Below are 25,779 nucleotides of genomic sequence, written 5' to 3'. Positions count from 1 at the left end.
TTATATAAAACTAAGGCATTTATCATTTTAAATTCTATAAATATGTCAAATATTTCAACTTTATATTCTAAGTAGGTAATAAATGGTGCATTTTATGCTGTTAAAGCAGTAAAAATAATTTAGGTTTGACAGGACAGTAAGTATTGCATATATTTCAATTTCCGCCAAGATTTCAATCTTTTTTGTGTCTTGGAAATTTCTGGAAATTTTACATCTCTTGTTCCTGCCAGTCTTACTTGCTTTCCATCTTTAAATGTAGAATTTGTTCCTTAAATTCACAAACTCTAACCTTTGATGCTCAGTGTTGTCATTCTGTTATACCTAAACATGAATATGTTGTCAAAAACATATCGTGTGTTTTTAGCAGTTGCTAACATGACTGCCACTATGGAGAATCTGTTGGCATTTTGATGTGATTTAACTCTTTGTCAAGTTGAAACATGTTGCAAACCTAAATTACCATGCAGAGCTGTTTGAAACAATACTGTCTGTGGTACATTAAAGGCTGTTGTTGGGAGAGAAGAAATTAAGCAGCTGCTGCCTAGACTTGCTCTTGAAAATCGTATGCAAGAGCAGTAATGACTCAGCCTCATGTGATATGGATAAAAGGGTGATGTAATCCATATGAAATACACATGACTTCCTAAGGGAGCCCCCCTGCCCGTTGCCAACCTCTGCATGGCTAATGCTACTTTCATCTTTCAGCAGAGAAAATTCTGTTCTTGGCTGATTACAGTGAAATGTGATAGGGCGGATGGCACAAAGCTGATTCTTCTCTGTCTGCAATGGACACTCAGAAGTTCACTGACTTCAGCTGATGCCAGAGTAGAACTGCATCCCTAACTGCCACCCACCCATCTTAACAATAATCTAAATGTTGTAGTAAAATATATTAAAACGTTATTAATAATCACTTAAATCACATCCATTTTCTTTTTTAGCTTTCCGTCTTTAGAATCACTTGATTCCATGCACCAATATTTTAAAAGACCGCCTTGTTTAAAAAGCTGTTCATTTAATTAATTTAATCAAGCAAACATATATTTCAGTTTGTCCATTCATTCCTTTTGTTTGGAAATGAAGATCCCCCCAGTGTCTAGCAGATACAGGGCAAGCAGTCATGACAGCATACAGAACCAACTCAGGCAAACCAGATGCAACATTTACTACACAATTTAGTCACTGTAATGGCTATTGTGTCGGAATGGCCCTGGTTTGCCTACCACACCCCGTTCCCCTTTTTGGAGGGAGTTATTTCTCCTCCGGCCACTTGGGCTCGCTGCCACCACCTGCTCAGTCTAGGGGTTTGGATTGAGAGGAACAGGACTCCCAATCCCCCTCTCCAGCTCTGAGGCCAGGCCTCAAGGTCCTCTGCCACCCTGTACTTGGGTATCACAGAGACCACAGCACTTCTTAGGGGAACCCCTGGAGGACTGGCACCTTATCCAACTACATGCCTTTCCCCGGGGCCCCCTTCATAAAGCAGCATGGTCTAAAGCGGTTGGGGATCTATGTGGTACAAAGTTTGACTGCCAGCATTCAAAACAGTAAAAATATTTAATTAGAAGAGAAAAACAAAAGAAAAGAAAAAAACAAAAGCAGTTGCATGTAAAAGTTTAGCACAGCACCCGAACAGCAACCAGGAGCACAAATAAAAGGTGGATTTAAATGCATCCTCCCGTCCCTGGTCTAACCTTGCCCTGCCTTGTGGATGACTTCCTCGTTCTGACTGCCTGGAGTCCTCCTCTCCCTCAGGAGAAGGCCTCTCCCACAGTCAGGAGCCCACAGACTGACAACCTCTCTCCTTGAGGGCCAGCCAAGAACTGACCTTTTCCCGCCTCACTCCAATAAAAAAAAAGAACTTCCTGCCCCTCTAGGAGGCTTTCCCCCTAGAGTTGATGGTTTAACTCCGGAAGGGAGGAGGGAGTGAAGGGAAGGCTAGGCCACAAAGCCTGCCTTAGCAGTTTCATGTTCCCTCCCCACCAAGCACCATCATTAACTAAGATGGCGTTTCTCCACAGCTATACTAAAGCTGATATGAAATGATATATTTGTCACTGTTTGTCAGGCACTCCTATAGATATGAGATAAATGGTATGTGTGCAGTGACATTTTTATGAATAAAACTTTTCCAAGCAGGAGAAGTAAGGATTTGATTCCTGGACTTAGGTTCTTTGTGCAGCGTGTTTCCACATTGTCTTTGGCACAAGCTAGCAATTTGGAAAAAAAATTAACTTCCTCCTATCATAATACTGTTTAGACTGCGAAAAAAATCTCTGGGTTATATGTTAAATGAGGATTGTGTTGTTCAGTTGTTTCTATATAGTTTCTAAACTGTATAGCTGTTAAAGGCATAAACAGTTTTCTTCCAGAGGACCAAGGAGGCTACACACGTTCAATTCTGAACCTACTATCATCTGTTCTAAGCCTTTTCTACTGGATGCCGATATTGGAGTTCAATGGGTAGCCTTACAGTGGCTTCCTTCCTTCCTCCGTGGCCAGGGACAAAGGGTGGTGATTGGTGAGCAGACTTCTCTGCGGCACCCACTTGAATGCGGTGTGCCACAGGGAGCTGTTCTCTCACCAGTGAGGTTTAACATTTATATGCACCCCCTTGCCCAGATTGTCCGAGGTTTTGGGCTGGGCTGCCACCAATATTCAGATGACACCCAGCTCTATCTGTTGATGGACGGCCATTCAGACGCCGCCCCAGACCATCTGACCAGAGTGTTATAAGCTGTGGCAGGTTGGTTGCAGTTAAGCCGGCTGAAGCTTAATTCAACTAAGAGGTCCTGTACCTGGGTCGAGGGCGATTAGGATCGGGCATCCAACTTCCCACCCTAGATGATGCCTCTGGTGCCAGCTGAGAAGGTGAGGAGTTTGGGGGTGATACTGGATACCTCCCTTTCCATGGAGGCCCAGTCACAGCAGTTGCGCGATCTGCCTTCTACCATCTTCGGCAGGCCAAACACTTGGTGCCCTATCTGACGTCCCAGGACCTAGCTACAGTGATCTATCCAACAGTCACTTCCAGGTTGGACTACTGTAACTCACTCTAATGGCAGAAAGTGAGGAGGACCTAAAGAACCTCTTTTTGAGGGTGAAGGAGGAGAGCACAAAAGTAGGCTTGAAACTCAATATAAAAAAAAACTAAGATCATTTCATCTGGCCCCATCGCACTGTGGCAAATAGAAGGGAAAAACATGGAAGTAGTGACAGACTTCACATTTCTGGGGTCCAAGATCACTGCAGATGGTGACTGTAGTCATGAAATTAAAAGACATTTGCTCCTTGGGAGGACAGCTATGGCAAACCTGGGCAGTATAATAAAAAGTGGAGTCATCACCCTGCCAACAAAAGTCCGTATAGTTAGAGCGATGGTATTCCCAGTAGTAAGGTATGGCTGTGAGAGCTGGACCATAAGGAAGGCTGAGCGCAGAAGAATAGATGCTTTTGAGCTGTGCTGGAGAAGAATCTTGAGAGTCCCTTGGACTGCAAGAAGATCAAGTCAGTCCTAAGGGAAATCAACCCAGACTGTCCTTGGAAGGTCACATGCTGAAGCTGAAGCTCAAATACTTTGGCCACCAAATGAGAAGGAAGCACTCACTAGAGAAGATCCTGATGCTGGGAAAGATAGAAGGCAAAATAAGAAGGGGACAGCAAAAGATGAGATGACTGGACAGCGTTGCTGATATAACAAACACGAATTTCAGCAGACTTCGGAGGATGGTGGAAGACAGGAGGGCCTGGCGTGACTTTGTCCATGGGGTCACAAAGAGTTGGACTCAACTGTGCGACTGAACAACGACAACAACTCACTCTACAAGACTGATCCGAAAACTCCAACTGGTGCAAAATGCGGCAGCATAGCTCCTAACTGGATTGCCTGTATGGGCAAGCAGTCAACCGATGCTGTGCACATTGCACTGGTTACCAGTTGAGTACCAGATCTGCTTCAAGGTTCTAACATTGACATTCAAAGCCTTACGTGGCCAGGCTGGGACCAACATACTTGCGGGACCACCTCTCCCCATATGAGCCCCAAAGATTGCTATGATCTGCCAACCGACATCTTCTGGTTATCCCTGGCCCAAAGGATGTCCGTCTTGCCTCGACCCAACCTGGTGGAATCAGCTCCCTATGGAGATACGGGCCCTACCGAATTTGTTATCTTTCCATACGGCCTGTAAGATGGAGCTGTTCCGCTAGGCATTTGGATGAGGCAAGTGGGTGTCCTTCTCCTTATTGCCTATACCATCGGCTATCCTCCCCCACAGTGATCCACCATCTGAATTATCATATCTGGGCCACTAATTATACTCTAACCTGCACTATGAGCCTGCCCGCCCACCTTTGTCATATAGTACTGTGTTGTGTTATTGTTTTAATTGCATTTTACTGATTTTATTGTATTTGACTGGTTTTATCTGGCTGTAATCTGCCCTGAGCCCACTTGGGAAAGGGCGGAATGTAAATTTACCAAAATAAAAGTAAAATAAATAAAAATGCCTGTGCATGCTAGAATAGCTCACTGTTGTATCTCCATGTGAAAGGACTATTAAAGCTGGAGGTGGACAATAGCTTCTTCAGGGCTGAAGGTGGTTTGAAAGAGAAAATGTTGTTTACAGTGTTTACACATGAAGATGCCTTATACCAAATTTGACCTTTGGTGGTCCATCAAAGTACTGTCTACTCAAACTGGCAGTGACTCTCTAGGATCTCAGGCTGAGGTTCTTCACATCACCTACAACTTGATCCTACAATGGAGATGCCTGTACACTCTTTTATGTACATTCTTTTGGAAACAAGTTTCTAGGTTTGGGGGATTATTTCTGCTTCACTAGAGTGGAAAAGAATGTTCTGCTATAGAAACTTTTATACAGCTGCTTTTTCTTTGTTCAGTACTTATCTGTCAGTTCACTCTCTGTTCCAGAAGTCACCTTCCCCCAAAGAAAAAAAACAACGTTCATTTTCAACCATCATAAGGTTCCTAGAAAATATTGATAAATGTCAGTCCATGCATGCTTATTAAAAACAATCTAAGCATGGAAATATAATTCCAAACTAGAGTCAGTACCAAAATCACACACACACATATATGTGAGGCTAGTTTCCCAGACAGTGATGTTGCTCAGGAGAAATAAAATGTGCATACAGCCAAACCGTATATTTAATAAGACAATGGAACACAAAATCTATTAAAATCATGGGCTGGATTTTCCTGTGTGTCTTAATTAAAGTAGAAGTGAAACTACGTAGTTTGTGGATGACTACTGACATTCACATGGTGCTGGGAAATTTCTTGATTGCAACAATTATGTGTCAGCAAAAGAGGCAGCAGGAAACACATTGCCTGGAAACCAGCTTGTGGGAGGGGCATCCTGCCAATTTTCCTTATTAGGAAATACGGTGCAAGAACAGATAAAACTCCTTGTCCTAGTTTCTGTTTTGAACCAAACCAACGTAATATGAACGTACTTATGAACATTAACTTGCCTGGCATTTTGGAAGTTCCTGATCTGAGCATGAGCAAAGTGACACATTTAGCAAGGCTAAATATTTATAACATAGGTTTATTAGAAGTGTCAGTTTAAAAATTTCTAATATTAGACATTCTACTATGAGTTATGTTTAGCCAACACCAAAGATGCACAGTGGAGGAAAATGACAAATTATGGTATGCTGCTTAATGAGGATTTTTTTCTCCCCTAGCCAGAAACATTCTCTTCCCTTATTTTTTATTCCGTGTGATAGCACAACAATGTCTTTGTTTTACTTTGTATGCTGAGAATCCACTGACAGTGTGTCCTTTCTGCAACCAGAATGAAAAGAAGAAGCATGACTACTTCAAATGATAATTTCATGTATTTGCTTTGAACAAGATCTAAATATGATGACTCCTACAATGCAGCTTTAACACTGTGAATGTCTATTCATTTCTTGTCCCCTAGATTGTGTTTAGGAAAACAAGACATGCATATTTAAATTAAGTTTGTGTCCAGTCCTTTTATTCTGATCAAATTAAGAGAGTAATTTCTCTTAAATTCATCACTAGACTGGAGTAGCTCAGGCAGTTCTGAATATTTCCTTTTGGAGTGCACACTCATCCCTAGTTTCTTTATATATTACACACACATACACACACACTCAAACATTATAAAACTATTAGACTCTCTGTATATATAGGGAGAGGGAGAGAGAGTTCAATAACTTCTAATAGCTTTGTAACATGTTCATTTAGACATCCGGGGTAGTATGAATTACACTGCTTAATATGAAATGTTGTTTTTTTTTTTTTAACCAGAATGAAATGTGACCAGATGTAAGAGTTCTCATTTTTTTTCCTGAGAAAAGTTGTGGATTATGCTGTATGCATATAAGTACTTCAGATTCCATTAAGACAAGTGCAGTGGTATTGTAAGCAAGAATGCACCCTTGTAAATCCATTGCAGTCAACCAGTTTTGAAAGGTGTAACTGTGTTTAGGATGATAGGCCATTTAGTAGAAAAAGATTTTTTGAGCTCATTAGCACAACTCATTTGCTTAACTCATATGCCACACACCCCTGACATCGCCGGCAGGTTACTAAATTATAACAGCTCAGTAGGCCTCATTTTGGGCAGGAGCTCACAGGAGTGGAACTCTGGAACCCCTAAATTTTATTGTGCTTTTTCTTTCTTAAACCCCCACCTTCCCCAACACTTGCTTCTGGGCACCATTGTTCAAACTCCCTGTGGGAATTTTGCTGAACTCTTAAGATCTGACAAACTTTTGGAAAATAACTAAAACACATAAAGCAGACAGATGGAAATCATCATCATGCCACTGTGGCCACATAGGAGAAAGTAATTTAAAAGTATAATGGGAGTAAGGTTTTATTATGACAATTATAATTCAAGAAGCATTTTAAGAGAGATGTTGAGCTGATATAATTTAGTAAACCTTCCAGTGATGCCAGGGCTGTGTGCCATATGCAAATGAGTTATGCTAATGAGCTCTGGCACCTCTTTTTCTACAGAATGACCTCTGCAGCTCAGCACATTTGAAACTTGGGGGTTTTTTGAGGAGAGGCACTAGATGCTATGCTGAAAATATGGTGCCTCTACCTCAAAAAACAGCCCACCCTCTGAGCTTCAGATACCCACAGATTAATTCTCCATTACACCCTGTGATCGGTCTCCATAGGGAATAAGGGAGTGCCCACCAGACATTTCCCACCCCACTCCCACTTTCTGATAACCCTGAAGGAGGGGGGAGGGCCTCCAAACCAGGGAATCCCCTGGCCCCAACTGGGGATTGGCACCCCTAGTTCAGAACAGTAGAGCTTGCATGTAGCATTTTCTGAAACAGGTCTGATTTCCAGAGTGGACCCGAATGTACTTTTAGCTGCTTTGAAACACTGGATTCACTGCTGATGCAGTCTGTTTCAACAATAGAGAAGTATCATCAAAGGCTGAAGTAGGTCATGTTCCTAACAGAGAAGGAGATTTCCTATCTAGTTCTGCTGCAATTTGTAAATGTTTGCATACTTAAAAGTCAAGGTCTCAAAGTTAACATGAACAGAATAGTTCTTGCAAGACCAGTATCCCTTTGCAGATTTGAGTTGTATACCTTAATGTCTATTGTTAAAATACTTTAATTGAACAGTTATCCTCCCCTCTTTCCCCCCTCCCCACCAGTTGTCTGTAAGTGATGTTCTCTAGGAAATTCTTCGTATTTGGAGCATATTTTTTTTCCTGGGGGGAAAACATAGCTGTGGCGATGACTGTGTTTGGAAGCATACCCAGGAAAAGGTATCTTTCATCTTCACTTTGGGAGACCTCTTTAGCTGTCTCCTTGCCCTGTCCTGCTGGCTGGGATGAGGAGGTGGCATGCAAGCTAGGAATGAAAGATACTGTTCCAAGAAACTAGTTATTGTTTAACTCATACAGTTAGGATGGGAGACCATCAGTTTGGCAAAATAATACTTCTCAGGATGGTTCGGGAAAGCAGGACTCCCTGAAGTCTATCTGTAGTGGGAAAGAAAGGTAAGTTATGGTGGCTGAGAAAGACCAGCTGGGGAAAAGGTGTTCCTGTTTGCTTTCACTCTTTTCTACCCATTGAGAGTCATTGAATACAAGTCACAGTACTTGTAAATAAAGTAACTATGCGTGAGTTGGTGAAAACTATGTAAAGTTATAAGAACCAAATACTAAAGGGCCACAAGTGAATAGTGTTAAAAAGCAAATTGCCCCCCTCCCCCCCAAAAGAGACTGGTTATGTTCATTAATGCTAATTCACAAGACAATGCAATAGTTCATTCCAGTTCATGATTATATACTTATAATGATTTATTTGGCAGAATACTGGTTTACTTCCTGCTTCAGCAAGTTATCTTATTCATGCATTCCGATCAACTGACCCAAACAAAAAACACACAAAAAGAAATACATGTCAGAATTGGATGATATCACAGATACTGGTTATTATGCCGTGTTTGGGCTGCAGCCCTTAAAATCCCAACACTTTTAAATAATGGAGGATATGCCGTATATAGAATTATGGCGCCACCTGGTGATGTAAATGCTACATAAAAATGTTAAGAATCAAACAAAGGATAATTTGCAAGGGAGCTACTTTGTAGTGGATTTAGATGGACTATGGTCCAGTGGAAGTCACTTTGTGACTATGCTCCATTGGAAAAATAGTTTCATGTCAGCACCATTGTTTTCAAGATGTGCAGTGCAATCCTAAGCATTGTAATTCAGAGGTAAATCCTACTGAGCTAAATGGGAATTTATCCTGTTAAGCAGTAGCGGCCAAATTCTAGCTTGGGAGCCGCATGTGGCTCTTTCACACATTGTGTGGCTCTCAAAGCCCTCACTGCCCCATTGGTCGGCTTGGAGAAGGCATTTCTCTCCTTAAATCATTTCGCCAAGCCAAGCCAGATGTTGGCTTGGAGAATACATCTGAAGTTAAAGTTGGTTTCTTTCTACCTCTCCCGCCCTCCTCCAATCTATTTATCTTCCGTCCAGCTCTCATCTGATGTTCATGTCTTGTGGCTTTCAAACACCTGATCTTTATTCTATGTGGCTCTTACTTGAAGCAAGTTTGGTCACCACTGCTATTAAGCATGTCAGGATTGCAGCCTAGTCATTCACAGTCAGCTTACCTGGGCCATGACAGCAAAAAAGTAGAGGACCATAATTACAAAAGAATGAGTGTCTTTCCCCCTTTCAGCTTATATTTTAAAAAGTAAAAACAAACAAACACCCAAACAGAACCTTAGATCATTTAACATTGATTAGGAAGGTACTTTTTTGAAAGGGAACAGGGCTGTATTATGATCTTGTTTTTACTACATTGTTTTCTCATGTCTATAATAAGGGCTTTTTTTTCTGAGCAGAAACGCACAGGAACGCAGTTCTGGCTGGCTTGGCATCTGGGGGTGTGGCCTGATATGCAAATGAGTCCCTGCTGGGCTTTTTCCACAAAAAGCCCTGCATGAAACAATGGCAATGTCAGGGTGTGTGGCCTAATATGCAAATGAGTTCCTGTTGGGTTTTTCTACAAAAAAGTCCTGGTTATAATGCTGTTGTCGGATTGATTAAGGAATGTCTTATACTGCTCTCTTTATTGCGTTGTTTTTTAAAAACTTGTACTCATCCTTGAGTCTCAGCAAGAATGGCATCAGGGGTTTTTTTTAGCAGGAACACACAGGAATGTAGTTCCAGCTGGCTCGGCACCAGTGGGTGTGGCCTAACATGCAAATGAGTTCCTGCTGTGCTTTTTCTACAAAAAAGCCATGTGTGAAATAATGGTGATGTAAGGGTGTGGCCTAATATGCAAATGCATCCCTGCTGGACTTTTTCCACAAAAAAAAGTCCTGGGCATGAATAAGGAATAAGAAAAAGGAAACAGTTGTCCAGTGGAGGAGTCAGCGCTCCTAAGAGCTGCTATGGAGCTAGGTACTTAACTAGAGGACTGTGTTTCTGAAAATGTTTTAAATCTTAATATATTTTCTGATGCTAGTTTCCTTTTTAAAAACCCGATTTAACAGACTCATGCCCAAAGTTGTGCTTTAAGAACAATACTCTAAGAGACAAGCACTATGAGCTGATTGAGCCTGCTATAGTTTACTGCCCCCTTGTGGGCAGCCAGAGGAAATGCTTTCCTGAACCTGATGATGGTTCCACAATAAATTGAAAGCCATATGAAACGTCCGTCTCAGCCAAGGTACAATGCTGATCTGCAGGCTCTTTATTCAATTGAGGTGAGCTGTTTTCAAAGGATATGCAGGCTCAGTAATGTGAGTCATCTCTCAGTGTAGGGGGCCTAATCACAACATTATGCAGTAAAACATTAATAAAATACATTCTTCCTAGGAGTGGCTAAATATGAAAACAAGGCATTTATATTTTTAAATATATTAATGACTTGCTGTTCCTGTGCTCCATTTATCATACGCAGAATTCTCATGTAGTCTCCCAGACATTGGATTTGAATTTATATTCCACCCTACACTCTGAATCTCAGAGCGGCCACAATCTTCTTTATCTCTCCCCCCCACCACAACAGACACCCTGTGAGATACGTGGGGCTAAGAGAGCTCTTACAGCAGTTGCCCTTTCAAGGTCAACTCCTACCAGAGTGATGGCTGACCCAAATATTATCTTTGTTCATACCTGTTTAACTTCAGGTATGGAATTGCATCTGGCGTCTCCAAATCTGTTACAGAAGTAGCAACAGTCTATGTCATGGGCACCATGGTGCCTACACATCAGGCACCCACCAAGTGTTTTGATGAACAATAGTTACAAGTAAGTGCAACTGTGTTTTCCCCTTACCTTTAGCAAAAAGGGCTTTGGGGTCATTCTCCTTTCCTTCTTTATTTCCATTCATTTTCCTTACCATAATCCAGCTAGGTGGGGGTTTTTTTGCCTAGCAAGGCTTCTGATTGGTCACGGGAGATTTGATTAGCTGCACAGATTTTTACGGATGTTGCATTGGCAGCAGCCACCAGTATAGCACAAGGATCTTCACTGAGTGGCTAAAGGTAAGGTGGGGCAGCCATTTTGTGTTTTTGCTATGGCTGGCCTATGCGTGTGCAGTCCCGTATGTGCCTGCATAGAAGACCACTTGATGAACAACAGTTACAAGTAAGTGTAACTGTGTTTTCTTTCCCCTCACCTTTAGCAAAAAGGGCTTTTGGGTCATTCTCCTTTCCTTCTTTATTTCCATTCATTTTCCTTACCATAATCCAGCTCTCATCTCACTGTAATGACACTTCTTGGGTCTCTGCTATCTAGGGCTGTGCTATTTGCAGACTTAGGTCTTCTTGTGGGGTAATTTTGGTTGTTTAAAAAAATTAGCAAAATTGTTTTGCAATGGTGTTCTATGTTACAAGAGAAAATAAACATCCACGATGACTTCCGTATGGTAGTTCAGGCACATCTGAATTGCAAGACTGAGAGGAAGAGAAGACTGAGAATCACAACACTCCTGCAACGTAGTCCAATATTATTGCAGCAGGTGAGGTGGGGTAGTGGTGGTGATATAGGACAGTGATTTATGACCCATTGGGGAAGGCAATGGCAAACCACCCCGTAAAAAGTCTGCCATGAAAACATTGTGAAAGCAACGTCACCTCAGAGTCGGAAACGACTGGTGCTTGCACAGGGGACCTTTCCTTTCCTTATGACCCGTTTGGTAACATTTTTCTATTGGAGAGTGAAGATAACCACCACTTTCTCATGATTTTTGCATTTCACACTGGAGCTGGAGTTAAGAGATAAGTTTCCTTACAAGCAGGGCTTTTTTGAGCAGGAATGCACAGGAACACAGTTCTGGCTGGCTTGGCACAAAGGGGTGTGGCCTAATATGCAAATGAGGTCATGCTGAGGTTTTTTTACAAAAGCCCCATGCGAAATAACGGTGATGTCAGGGGGTGTGGCCTAATATGCAAATGAGTTCCTACTGGGCTTTTTCTACAAAGAAAGCCCTGCTTACAAGTCTGTAATAGAGGCATTAAGAGTTATCGCCTACTAAATCCTTATCAAGAAAGAGACAAGTGCGGCAAATGCAACAAATACGCAGCAAGTTATCCAGATGTTTCCAGTGGATGGCTTTCGTCCCCAGCGCCTATAGGTGGATGTCGTTTGAAATCATTAGTCAGCTGAAACACTAAACATCTTGCATTTCATGGCCTTTTAACATCATTGTTCGCAAACCTCCACCCCCACATATATCGACTGCACTTAATTCATTTCATGCACCAGGGGAAACGGGTACTAATTCATGAAAGCTCTTAGCTGGAACACAGTGCTCGTATTTGAAGTTAGATCCAGGTGGGCAGCCGTGTTGGTCTGAAGCAGCTGAACAAAGCAGGAGTCAAGTCTCACCTTTAAGACTAACCAAGTTTTATTCAGAACGTAAGCTTTCGTGTGTTCTCTAAGCACACTTCATCAGAGGAGGGGATCAGATCTTTTGAAGGCTCTTTTGTATAGCAACAGAATTAGTTGTTTAAATTGGGCTTGATGGTGCAGCAAAAGACCTCCGAGCGCAAAGCATCACTCAGGTTGGAGCAAACGTCAAACTAATTACATGATCCCTTCACTCTAAATCCAGTATTCAACAAAATGCGGAAGTGTTTCTTTCCACGCTCCACGTCCGCTAGCAACCTCGCGGTGCTTTCACTACCCTAGCAACACAAAATGGAGAGTCCCCAAACAAACAGGGAACTTGGACCCGGAAACAGAGTCCATGACGCATCCCTCCGTCAGTCGCGATGCTATAGAGACGAGAGGCCCCGCCTTCTTTGCTTGGGCAGACCGGCGCGGCTGGACTCTCGGAAGCGGAACCGGTTTCTCTCGAGAGCGGTGCATTGTGGTTTGGCGGCGTCGCTGTGGGCTGGGAGGCGGATGAAAGTGGCGGTGGCTGCTGGAGGCGAGGGGGCCGCGCTGTGCGAGCCCCTGTTGTCTTCGGCCTCGCTATGTCCTTCAACAAGATCCCACCCCGGTGGTTGCACTGTCCGAGGCGAGGGCAACCCGTGGCAGGTAAACTGTGGCGGGCTGGCAAGAGAAGGGAAAAGGACAGGGCGGGACAGTTCGGATGGCACTTTGCGGCTTGTGGTGGGGCTTTCCGCTGGGGTGCTGCTTCCCATAAATCTGTGGTGTAGCGGTTAAACTGTGGGATTAGGATTAGGAAACTCGGTTTCAAATCTCCGCTTAACCCTGAAGCTCTCTGGCTGACAGGTGGTGATCTTCACTCTCACAGTCTAACCTGAGAGAGGGATAATTGTTGTGCAGATAAAATGGGCAGCGGGTGAAGAGCTGTGTATATCACTCTGAGCTCCTGCATGAAAAGGTGGGATATAAACAGAACTGTGGAGATCCGCTCCCCCCTTTCCTGGTGTCTGCTTTCAGATCTCTTAAGCATTTTGGCTGTCTCTAGCACTTTCTCTAGCTTTTTAATATCCTCTCTGAGGCTAGGTTGATTTAAAATGCATCTGCACCATAGACATTACCATCACGACTGCAGTTTCTCCCCTTTCAACCCCTCATCTATTCTCAGTGCAGAAATTGCCTTCTTTTGTGACTGCTTGCGCATTGAGTAGGCATTTTCATCAGGTTGCCCACACCAAACTCAAGGCATTTGTTGGTTAGTTGCTACCAGTTCAGACCCAGTATGTGGATATTTATCGCTAGGATTGCATGCTCCATTTGCATCACCTTAAGACTAACTGATCTTCATTTGACATATTGCCATCCACATCACTTGGTCCTGTTTTCTTTTTAAAAATTGAGGTAGTGTTTTCTTTTTCGGATTGGCTGGTTTTATATGGAAGAGTATGCACAGAAAAGAATAGTGGTGTATGTATGTTTTGCTAGGTCTTGGGATTTAGGTGATTTGTGTCAATTTGTTATTTTTAGAGATATATTGATCTGCTTTAGTATTACAAGCAATACATAGTGGTGATGATGCATTCACACATGCAGGTTAGCCAGCAATTAACATAGTGTATAAATCTCCCCTAATATGAGGGTACACTGAGAAGCCCCTTACAATTTTTCCTGGTGCCATTGTATTCTCTGTACGTCTTCCTTTTCCCTTAATGTTCCAGATCAGGAAAGAAGTAGAAACACAAGCGAAGTAAGCATTTGCCTCAAGTACCTCCCTCTTCAGCACACATACTGAATTCATGTATTCCTCTAATGACACTACACCACCCCACTGTAAACAACATAATAATTATGCCAAGCAACATGATCACTGAAATCACATTTTGCTGGATGTGCCTGCCCAACTAAGGGAATAACTGAGCAGTGGTTCACACTCAAGGAAGTGAGCCCAGCTGCAAGGTAAGGGAGAAAGGTTGCCAGTCAGTGTTACCAACCAGTCATGGAAATGTCTCCCTTTGACCCTGCATAGTGGTGATTATTAATGCAGCTGGTTTGATCCTGAACGTAATCTTTATTATGTCTGTAAAACAACCTGAGCAGAGTCAGGTTTCAGCCATGGAAATGCTTCTAATGCCTGGTCCTATACCTAGAAAATGTTAAGTAATAAAAGCTCAAGATGCTATGGGACATTTGCAAAACTGTCTTCACTGTACTGCTGTCAGTACATCAAGTCAGTCCATCAAGATATGTAGTACAGTAGCAAGTTGTCATCCCGAAACTGATGCAGAAGTGGAAACAGAGCTTCTAAGCTTTGAAACTTTCAACAAAGATGCAGGAGATCCATTAGACTGTAGATTCTTTGCTCCCCTCACACAAGCCAATGTATTTTTTTTCCAAGAGGAAGTATTTATATACCCTCATTGAATCCATTACTTATTGTATCAGTAGTCCCTGTACTAGCTAGTTCGGTGTAGTGGTTAAGTGTGTGGATTCTAATCTGGGAGAACTGGGTTGACTCCTCACTCCTTTGCCTGCACATCTCAGAGATGTTCCTCTCAAAAGCAATTTCTGTCACAGCTCTCTCAGTGCCACCTACCTCACAGAGTGTCTGTTGTGGGGAGGGGAAGGAAAAGCTGCTCTGAGACTCCTTTGGGTAGTGACGGCTGGGGTATATATCCAATCTCTTCTTTTTCTACTATGAGAACTAGCTGCTGATGGATCTAACAAAAGGAGGATTAGAGCTGAATGTCATCTGCATACAGGTGATATAGGACTTCCAAACTCCAGATGAGCTCTTTCTGTAGTCTTTTGTAAATGCTTAGCATTGTAGGGGATAAGGTGAAAACTGTGTTGACTGTTAGGGAATCAAGGAGTCATCCCCTAGTAACCTCTTCTGAAATAAACTGATGATATAGCAGCAGAATCGATGCGAAGTACTGCCTCTGACTCGCAGTTCTGACAGCTGATCCAGAAAGATGGCAGTGAAAGCCACTAGAAGACTCAACCTTTTATTATTATTATTTTTTAAAAGATCAATTGACAGCTTCTTTCAGCATACTGCAAACTTGCATCTTTCAAAGAGGCACTGATCATCTTATGGTCCAGATCACCACTTCCTTACAACAAGCTACTACAAACCAAGTGGGAAGGTCTGATATAGGCATCTGCTACTCTGGGCTGCAGAAAAGCTTACAGAAGGAATTGGTGGAGTGGCTCCCCTTCCCCAGCAGCCCCAGCTGTTTGTCCCCAAAATCCTCTAAGATTCAGGAGATTGATTGATTTATTAAATTGTATTTTAAACTGCCCTCCCCCTGTAAGAACAGGGCTTAGGGCAGTATACAGCATGGAATACATTCATGAATAAACACACAATTAAAACAGTAAAAACACAACAATCAAACCTACAGACAATGTCAAAAGCTTCCAGTTGTGCTGCTGCTGTATGGGGAAAGCCAAAGGGGAGGTAGGAGTGCCAGGTGGAACTGTTGCTGTCCTTAACCAAATATCTGGCAGAACATCTCTGCCTTACAGGCCCTGTGGAACTGCATCAGGTCCTGCAGGGCACGGATGTTATTCGGCAGAGAGTTCCACCCAGTTGGAGCCAGGGCTGAAAACAAAGTTGAGGACATTCGGTTATCTATCCAACAAGACATGACATGGACAAGCCAGATATCTCTTGAACAAGACATTTCATTGAGAATGAGGCATGTCATAACCTCCCATTCAATCTTTTTTTGATATCTTTATTTTGGATGACCACAGGGTAATAAGCAAGGCTTTGTCACTACCTGTTGCACTGTTTTACCTATCCTGTGCAGATATAATTGCACTTGCCTAATTTATTTAGAATCACATTTGATTTCATTGTAGCCAGTTATCATCAGTAACTATGTTACTAATAAAAAGGACTATGAGATCTTATCCTTTTTAAAAATATCTATAGCAATTCCTGTAGATGTCTTTTGGTTTTGTCCTAACATAATTCAAGTAGGCATCCAGATGCTGATCCAGCTTCATCATTCATGTGGGATTTTTTGCTCCCAGTCCATTTGCATGTGACGATAGATAGGAAAGCATTTATTAAAAGTTCCCAAGGGGAGTCTTGGTACTCTTTCAATTTATTTTAATGCAAATGCTTTGACAGTCCTACACCAAAATAAATTTTGGCAAACTTGACAACTGTTGATCTTTTTACTGCAGCATTTTAACAAAGGTTCTAGCAAACAGTCTCGCGTGCATGTCTTCATGATCATTTTATATATATGTTTCAAAACTAACTTTTTCATTTGTTGTCAAATAGGAAAATTTTTACCTCTGAAGACAATGTTAGGGCCAAAATATGATGATCAAGTTGCTGAAGAGTGCCGCTTCCATCCCAGTATGCTCTCCAACTACTTAAAGAGCCTTAAGGTAAGGGTAAAAATAATAATTAAAAAAATGCTCCTTTACCATGTAAGCATTAGCCATTTTTCTGCCTAACAGGTTTGATCTTAGACGCAGGTAGAGAAGGAAACTACTGGCTATTTAGAGACAGTTGTAGTGGGAAGTTACAAATACAGATAAATCAGTTTTCTGCAGAATCTCATTATGTTCTCCCTGGTAAAACATTAAATCTGTGCAAATTTTGCATGCAAAGGCTTGCAGCAGTGAAACTCAGACTATATAGCTGTGAATACTTATGTCAGCATGGACTGGATCCTGCTCATCTGAAACTCTTAATGGTAGTGCTTTCCTCCGATATCAGATACATTCCCTGATATGTCAGGGAACACTCCTTGCACAGGAGGAAAGTGTCACTAGTAGCAGAATGGATTCATGGGATCCAAATAATATCTTTTGGAGCCAGTGTCATATATTAACATTTATAACTATTGTTGTCTGTGTGTTTGCTGACTCTTTGTTCCCCTTTAACAAAATATGACCACTTGTCAGGGTCTAGGTGCAGTCCAATCAGAATCCCCAAGTCAGACTCAAAGTTCAGTCCAAAGGTCAGTTACCAAGAGAGCAGAGTTCATTTCAGAGCAGTACACAAAAAGTGAGGTCCAACAGTCTGAATGGCCAGGCCGCGCTGTCCTGGCCTCTCCTGAGCCTGAAACAACCCCACCTCCCAGGAACCCTCTTCCCCGCAAGGGGGACAAGACCAGCGCAGACGGGACCCAGAAGGTGGCAGACCAGCTTGAGACGCCCACAAGCCTCCCTACATGCCCTGCTGCCGATGGGCATCCTGGGGGCTTGGTGGAGGGGAGGCCTGGTGACCTGTCCCACGGTGCCCGAACAGCACCCCGGCCACCCCATTGGCCGGGCACGGCAACCGCAGACCTCGGCCAGGTCGGGGGTGGAGCAGGGAGTGATGGCAATGGCGCAGCAGAAAGAAGACAGCCCTGAGTGGGCCACTGAAGCAGACACGCCTGCCCCAGAGAGCACGACATACCCCGCGGTCTCGCCCAGGGACGGCAGATGCAAGGGGAATCCCAACGGGGGGTGAGGAATGCAGGGGATGTGGGAGGGATGCACCAATGGAACAGGAGGAGAGCTGAGTGACAGGGAGACAATGGAATGGGAAAAGGTTCAGGGCATGGGGATGGAGGTTTGAGGCATTAAAAGGGGATATAATGCTGACAGCCGGGGAGGAAGACAAGTGGAGAAAATGAGGCGAGCCCAGAGAGAGAGAGAAGGCCTAACTCCATGGAGGAGGTGGCTGCGTGGCATAACGCAGGTCCCCCTCCATTTTCTGAGGTCACAAGCACACCTGCCTCCTTCCACAACACAACGGATGCCCTGCGGGGAGAGGGTGGTGTGAGGGATAGTCACACTGAAGTTGTTCAGGCACAGGTCCAAGGGTCATGGTAGCTTAGCACGTTCAAGGATTGTTGTCCAGAGTCAGGTAGTTCAGGAGTCTCAGGAGAGAGCATGATCTGGTGAAGTGGTTGGGGCGTCAGTGATATTGTGGCATGTTGCTTCCATATCTGACTTGTCCACTGCTAACCCTTTTATGCTAGTCTCACAGCTGAGTCTTGTTGGGCTCATGAGTGAGCTGTCAGCCTGGCTCATTACTCCCAAGCGATTCTCCTGAGTTTTCAGACTTAGATGCCATCGGGTGGCTTGGCGTGTGCTCCACCTCCTTTCAAGGAGTTTCACCTGGTGCTTGAACAGATCTGGGGATGAGGGTGGTGATGCCACCCGTGACATCCCATCTGGATCCCAGGATGTTGAGGTGCTGCCTTCCAGGGGTGACGCCTTGGCAGACCTGATGCTCATGAGATCTGAGGCTGTGCCAACAGCATCTAACTGTGTGCTGGGACCTGCCTCTGCTGTTTCTGTGTTATTAACAGCGCTGTAAATTTCATCAGGACCGGCTTGCTCTGGCTGACCCACAGCACTACCATGATCAAAAGCTGTTATAAACATCTAAATTTGTATTTAGAATCAACTACATTCTATACTCTGTGTTATTTATCATACTGTTACCAGTTGATTTGCAAACTGGTGGTATTGTTCATCTGTAACTGTAGCACCAGTTGCACTTGTACCTCTGAAGCCCAGTCTTATGCCAGGGAAGGGGGCAAAGCCAGCTATCTCCTTGCTGTGTTCCTCCAATCCTCCCCCCTTGCTATCAGAATGCTTCCACATACATAAATATAGTGGGCTGGCATTTGTTGTTTTGAATCAGGGCTACCCATCTGCAAAGCATATGTTCAATGGAGTGAACCCTTGCCTTCTATATAGATGAACTGGCTGTCATCTGTGTAGGTGGCAAAGCTGCTGTCATGTGAAAACTATGATGATAGTTCTAAATATCTTTTACAAGTTTAAGGAGAGATGCTTCTGGTTGCCTGCTCCTCAGTATGTGCAATATTGAAACACTCTTGTATTTCACAGGAACACTTTTGCACTAGTTTTAATGGCCTTTGCAAGTCAATGTAAGTCTCTTGTTTGCCATGGTTCTACAATTAGAGACATTTTGAGTATTCTTTCTAGGGCAGTGGTTCTCATCTTTTGATATCCTTATGTCTCACTAGTCATTCTGTTAAAAAAAGATAGTTCCTATCAAGATAGAAACAAAAATACTGCTTTTCCCAAGAAGGTCATTTATATATTTACAGACATTCTGTTATTACTATAAGCATACCAGAAGGTCACAGATTGACAGTTGGCTGCAGGTAGGGACAGCAGGTAGACATGGTGATTGAGGGAGAGCATATTCTTAGTAACCTATGAAAATCCTGTGTTCCACCTAGACTACTTCTGCATTGCATCAGTGGTACATATACCTCCAATTGAAAAGTATTGTTCTAGGGGGGAAAATTCATTCCCCATGATTCCTTCTTATTTTAACCTGGAGAACCAGTTTGGTGTAGTGGTTAAGAATGGTGGACTCTAATTGGGAGCCCTGGGTTTGATTCCCCACTCCTCTACATGCAGCTGCTGGGTGACCTTGGGCCAGTTTGGGTTCTCTCAGAGCTGTTCTCTCAAGAGCAGTTCTCTCAGAGCTCCCTAAGCCTCATCAGCCTCACATGGTGTCTATTGTGGGTAGAGGAAGGGAAGCAGATTGTAAGCTACCTTGAGAGTGTGAGTAAAGGGTGAGGGTATAAATCCAACCTCCACTTCTTCTCCTCCTCTTCCTCTTCCTCCTCCTCTAACTATCTGGTCATCATGGATGGTCCTCCTCTTAGTCTTTTGGCCCCAAACAATAAACAGCTTGTAGATGAAAGGCTGTCTATAGAATTGTGTATTTGCAAATACTTGGTTGCAGTGTTAAATTGAATCACTAAACGTCTGCTCTGTAAAAGCATGTGGGTATTGAGTACTCTGATGCTTGCCAAGAGAATGTGCAGAAGGTTATTGGGGACCATCATGTATCAGCACAACTAATGGGTAAAATGCTACTGAAAGGAGGCTGCAGAATGAACTCTCCTGAGGCAAAAAGAATATGAAATAATAATAAAAAAGAGCTTTTAACCAGCTGTCTTTAATTTGCTCAGTGACTCGCACTTCGGGCTGCAGATCAGACTGAAGCCTGGTTATTGTTTTCCCTTATATCTGACCCTTGGGTATACAACAGCTTGACTTTAAGTGATATTCTGATAAAAGAAGTGACAAATAAATTGAACTGCAGAGGCTTGAATGTAATTGATTGGTGAATTGCGTTTATATTTAAATTGGCCATTATAAAAAAAATCAGATAATAAACAGGGTATAAATTATTGTAACAATGCCACTCCAAGCTTAGCAGCTTTTCTGTATGGGTTCAAATTAGGGTTGCCAGGTACCCCCTGGCCACTGGTGCAGGAAAGGGGGTAGGGTTGCCAGATCCAGGGTGAGAAACTCCTGGAGATTTGGGCATGGAGCATGGAGCCTGGGGACCTCAGTGGAATACAATGCCATAGAGCCTACCAATGTTCCCTCTATGCTGCAGAGTCTTGTGACCAAAAATTCTGCTTTGTAAACTACTGGCATTAAAGTTGTGAGCTACTGGTATTAAAGTTGTGAGCTGCTGCATAAATTAGTGTGCTCTGGGGTCATCCTTCCTGAGCTGGAGGCTTGGAGGGAATACTGGAGCCTACCTTCAAAGCAGACTCTCTGTCTGGGGCAGTGATGCTCTGTATTCTTGTTACTTGGGGGGCACAGTGGGAGGGCTTCTAGTGTCCTGGCCCCACTGGTAGACCTCTGTCATGATCTGTGCTGTGCTGAGACAGAGGCCTAGTGGGCCTAAGGAGCTTGTGTCTCAGTAAAAAGAGACAGCCTACAATTCCCGGAGTGCTTGGCGCTGGTTTCAGCCGATCAGTGTCCAAGTAAGCTCTTAGGAGAACTGTTTAAAAGCTCTCTCAGGAGACAAATGCTGTTCTTTCCTCCTGAGAGGCCAAGTAGGAAGGATGGCTGCTGTTTAGGAGGAAGACCCTCACTCTGAGGGAGAGAGTGAGCAGGCTGAGGCCTGGGGCCTAACAGACTAGGAACAGTTAAGTTTAGTCACGTTAGGGACTTTATGTTTATTTTCCTTCACTCACGTTACTATAGTTTTTAAAGTAACTTATCTGTTCACTTCCTCTTTATTGATTTTCCTGTTTAAAAGAAACCTTTTTGTTGTTCTTTGTTACTCTGCCTGGTCTACACACCTATTTTCTTGACCAAAACAAGGGATCTGAAGGGCTTGGGAGGGGACTCTGGGCCTTCCCAAGGGACTCTAATTCCAGAGTGGTGGCAGCATCAAGTGGCACCCTCATCTGGGTCATGACAACCTCCTGATGGCACTTGGGGTTTTTGGCCACTGTGTGACACAGTGTTGGACTGGATGGGTCACTGGCCTGATCCAACATGGCTTTTCTTACGTTCTTAAGCATTCATTTCTTCCAGGGAAACTGATCTCTGTAGCCTCATAATGAACTGTAATCCTAGGGGCCCCCCAGATCCCACCTGGAGGCTGACATCCCTAGTTCAAATTAATTTTATGCTGTCATCTGCATGGATTTGAAAACAATGCATCTTCTGTTATTCTGGGAGACAAGAACCGATAGACACAGCATGTGGTCCATTATGTCTGCCTAGTCAGATATTCTAGTTTCTTTGCATTGCTTCTGTGATGTATCCACTTAGTTTAAGATAAGTTTATCTTTCTGCAAAAGGTTCAGATAGTTTGTTTCTCCCAGTCTGGTCCAGCTCTCTTTTCCTTCTCCCTACCAAACTTTCCTGACTGACTGTGTCTGTGTTCAAGGTTGCTTAGGTGAGATTATAAGGAAATTTGCCTAACTTTGTTGGATTTGATTACATTTACTATACTAAATGACAGTATTAAGAAGAGATTGGGAGAGGGGTGGGAGAGGAAGTACAGAATTCTGTCCTAGTTCTTTTGATGAATAGTTATCCCTAGTTATCCCAGGAAGAAGTCTGTGTGTGTAGTTTCTTTTTTTTAAAGTTTATTTTATTACTTTCAGGTTAAGATGGGTTTGCTGGTTGACTTGACAAACACCACTCGGTTCTATGACAGGAATGATATTGAGAAGGATGGCATCAAATATATAAAACTGCAGTGTAAAGGGTGAGTGGAGTGAATATTCTTTGTGATAAATGTTTTTGTTTCTATGACATTTTATAACACCGTCCCTTCTATTTTGTTAGGCATACGGAATGCCCCACAGCTGAGAACACAGAAACATTCATTCGTGTATGTGAACATTTTAGTAATAAGAACCCAACAGAGCTTATAGGTATGTGTCCTGAATGAATATCTGTTTTGTCTTCCTTCTGTCTCCTGTGTGTTCCTACCCCTCTATTACTCACATCTTTGACCCTGAATAATTTCCATGATCATTGGTTTTGATTGGGCATACATACTTCCAATGGTGATAGTATTGCAAATTAAATTTATGTTTTAAAAAAGCATATTTATTAACTCTCACCCAGGGTTCATATAAAAAAAATTAACAAAGAAAATAATTGATTCAGGCAAAAGGAAATGTTAGAATCCCACATTAACAGGGAAATAGCTAGCTATTGTTATTTGGTGGAGCTTACCCCCAGTTTTCTGTTTCCCTTGCACATGAGCTTTTTAAAATTTATCATAGAATATTAATTACAAAGTGTCATAACTCCATAGTATGCATTTTAATATAAATTATAACTGCTTTTTCCCCTTACGAACAAACATTTTTTTCCTTGTGTGCAGCGATATCTGCAGACTGAGAATTCATTTCATGTATCTAATGAAATACTTTCTAACCATGAAATAGTTTCTAACCATAGAACTACAATAGATGTGGATTTTTATAGTGGCCCAAGATTCTTTTTTGGTTTACCACAGCAGATTAATATGACTAGGCATCTTTTTTTGTTGCTCATTTTGTGCCAAGATCTCTGTGGGACTTAGCCTAAGAATTTATTTTTGTCTGGAAAGAATTCTTCCCAAACACTTTAGCACACTAAAGGTAGAGAGGAAGCAGTGGGTCCCCTGAATAATATTTCTCAAACCCTCTGTAAAAATGGGGATTGGATAACTACATGTCCTGTACCCTTCATAAGAATAAAATGAGAGACTTGCTGGAACACACTAGAAGTTTCTCTAGCCCAGTGTCCTGTTTCCCATGCTGGCCAGCCAGATGCTTCTAGGAATTCAACCAGCTGCAAATAAAGGCAACAGTCCCCCCCCCCAACTGATATTCAAGGGTATACTGCCCCTGAACATGGAGGTTCTCTTTGGTCATCATAGCTAATGTCTGATTATGAACCTTTCCAAATCCACCTGTCTAATCTTCTTACAATGGTTGTTACTTCATAGTAGTTTATGCAATGAATTTATGTAACTTGATATAAACTGAAACTAAGGCATTCATCTCTGGCACTCACTATTCCACATTTATAACCTCTAATACAGATTATTAGGGATCACAATCAAGGCTCCCTTTAGTGTGTGCATGTGAGCAAATACGCACAGATTTTACTGGTCTGCTCATAGCTTTTCAGTCTAAATGCACAGATGCTTCTGCTAGGCTAGGTTTACATGATAGTCAAATGTAGGCTTGCTCACAGCTTTAACGCTAGTAGCTCACACAGTAGAATTTCTGCCCACAAGAATCTCCAGTTTAGAGAGAACATTGATCACATTGCATGTATGTTAGATTCTTGGGAAATACTAATTTGACTGTCCATTCAGTTCATAATACGAACAGAGGTTTTTTGGTCTCCTATTAACTTTATTTTAACTCCCCAGCCAGAGTAGGGATGAGATGGAATTAATCTGGAAGTTAGTGGGAGAGGGGGGAATGAAGTCATACCAGGTTAGTTGATAGGTTTAGGAACACCTTATGTTAGGCAAATGTTTCCCTCAGTCTAACAGTTAAGAGTTTGCAGCCGTGGAGAGCTTTCTAAAAAGCATCTGCTAAAAAGTGTGTGGCACATAGCATCAGTGCTTCTATTTATTTCCTCTGCCCTGTCTTGCCTGCATCCCTAGTGGTTGCAGTGCAGAACTGCTCTAAAAGTAATATTAACTGAAATGCTTTTTGCTGAATGCAAGGTAGTTCCACCTTCATTGGGCCCTCAAACTGACTTGGGCCCTGGGAATTTTGTGCCCTTAGCCGCCTGTCAGTGATCCTGAAAAAAAGAGTATGATGATGACTCTGTAAAGCTGTCCTTCACTCACCTGTTTTCTGAAACTGAGTTATTGATACTTGAATACACTGTTTATTCTATGTATATATGTTAATACTGTTGGTAAAGAGCTTGACTTCAGTGTACTTAATACACTGTGAATGAAGAGCTGCAGTATGTAGGTTTGAATTTTTGTCACATGCTTTGGAATAAATGTAACTTCTAAATTGAATTTATGATGTCATTACAAAGCTGTTTGCTTCTGCTTTCTGTATAAAGGTCTCTCTATATATGCAGAAATGCCAGTGATATTTTTAAAAGAGTTCTGTTTAGTTTTCAGAGCATGTCCTAGTAAAATGTTGTACTCATGAGTCAAAATCATCAAGTTCTAAATTGTCTACATCTTAATATAGATACCTTCAACTTTTAAAAGCCCAAACAGTTTAAAAGATTTTCAGTTCATGAATTTTGCATGGAAGTTGAGCCTCAGTCTGGGTTATATCCTTATTGATCATAGTATCTCTCTGCCCCCTGCCCCCCGCATTGAAGTCATAAGGTGTTAATCAAACTGCCTAGAAGGTTTTAGGGGAATAAAATATTCCAGCTCATGTCTGATTTTTCTTTTTGTATCTTATATTTCTTGTTACCAGTTTGTGTTGTCTTTGTGACATATATTAGTACAGATGGTCCTATTCCATTTACTTTTTCAGTTTCTGCTACTGATTCACTACACCTAAATTGAATGTAAGTGGGAAGAGAATGTCCTTTGTATCATGAGAACTAAGACTCTTGTAACATATACTTACAGCTGGATAAAGGCAATCCATTGCTACTGTTAGACCTCTCAGTGACATTGATACTTTGGTGGATTGACAGCATTCATTGTTCAGAATAAAATTGGACCACTCTCCAAAGTTTTCGCTCATTCCTTGCTGGCTGGAAACAGTTTTCATAGGAGAGGCAGATTCAGCAACATGAGACCTGATATATGGAGTATCCTGTGGGCCCATTTTATTCCCAATATAAAGACCCTTGGATGAGATCATTAGGTGCTTTGGAATGAGTTGTCACTCACACCCAGATTTATATCTCATTATCCAAGCCTCTGAAAAAGGCTATGAAGGTCCCAGACTAGTGTCTTGAGGCTGTGGTGAACAAACTAAAGCTTTATCCAGACAAGACAGAGGTGATACTCTTTGGGAAGGCAGAGTATTTATAGATCATAGAGTTGGAAGGGGCTATATAGGCCATCTAGTCTAACCCCTTGCACAATGTTGTATCAGCCTAAAGCAGGGGTGTCAGAGCTATAGTCCATGGGTCA

At 42.5% G+C, this 25,779-nt stretch overlaps 1 protein-coding gene across 3 annotated transcripts in view; it reads left to right on the top strand.

Annotated features, from left to right (window-relative positions):
* The first annotated feature begins 12,862 nt into the window (after positions 1-12,862).
* The window catches only part of RNGTT (RNA guanylyltransferase and 5'-phosphatase), a 232,083-nt gene continuing 219,166 nt past the window's right edge, over positions 12,863-25,779 (top strand). For 2 of the 3 annotated variants that reach the window (XR_009555318.1, XM_060236959.1), the window contains exons 1-4: positions 12,926-13,034; positions 16,681-16,790; positions 22,310-22,413; positions 22,494-22,582. Coding sequence is in view for 2 of the 3 variants with exons in the window: in XM_060236959.1 (XP_060092942.1) it covers positions 12,971-13,034; positions 16,681-16,790; positions 22,310-22,413; positions 22,494-22,582 (367 nt within the window). In the remaining variant the exon portion in view is untranslated. Of the gene's footprint in view, positions 13,035-16,680; positions 16,791-22,309; positions 22,414-22,493; positions 22,583-25,779 lie in introns of all 3 variants that reach the window. The other variant, XM_060236951.1, reaches the window with a different exon arrangement.

This window comes from Heteronotia binoei, chromosome 1, assembly GCF_032191835.1.
Source record: "Heteronotia binoei isolate CCM8104 ecotype False Entrance Well chromosome 1, APGP_CSIRO_Hbin_v1, whole genome shotgun sequence".
NCBI classification, from domain to species: domain Eukaryota; kingdom Metazoa; phylum Chordata; class Lepidosauria; order Squamata; family Gekkonidae; genus Heteronotia; species Heteronotia binoei.
This window is presented reverse-complemented; position numbering and strand designations above follow the sequence as displayed.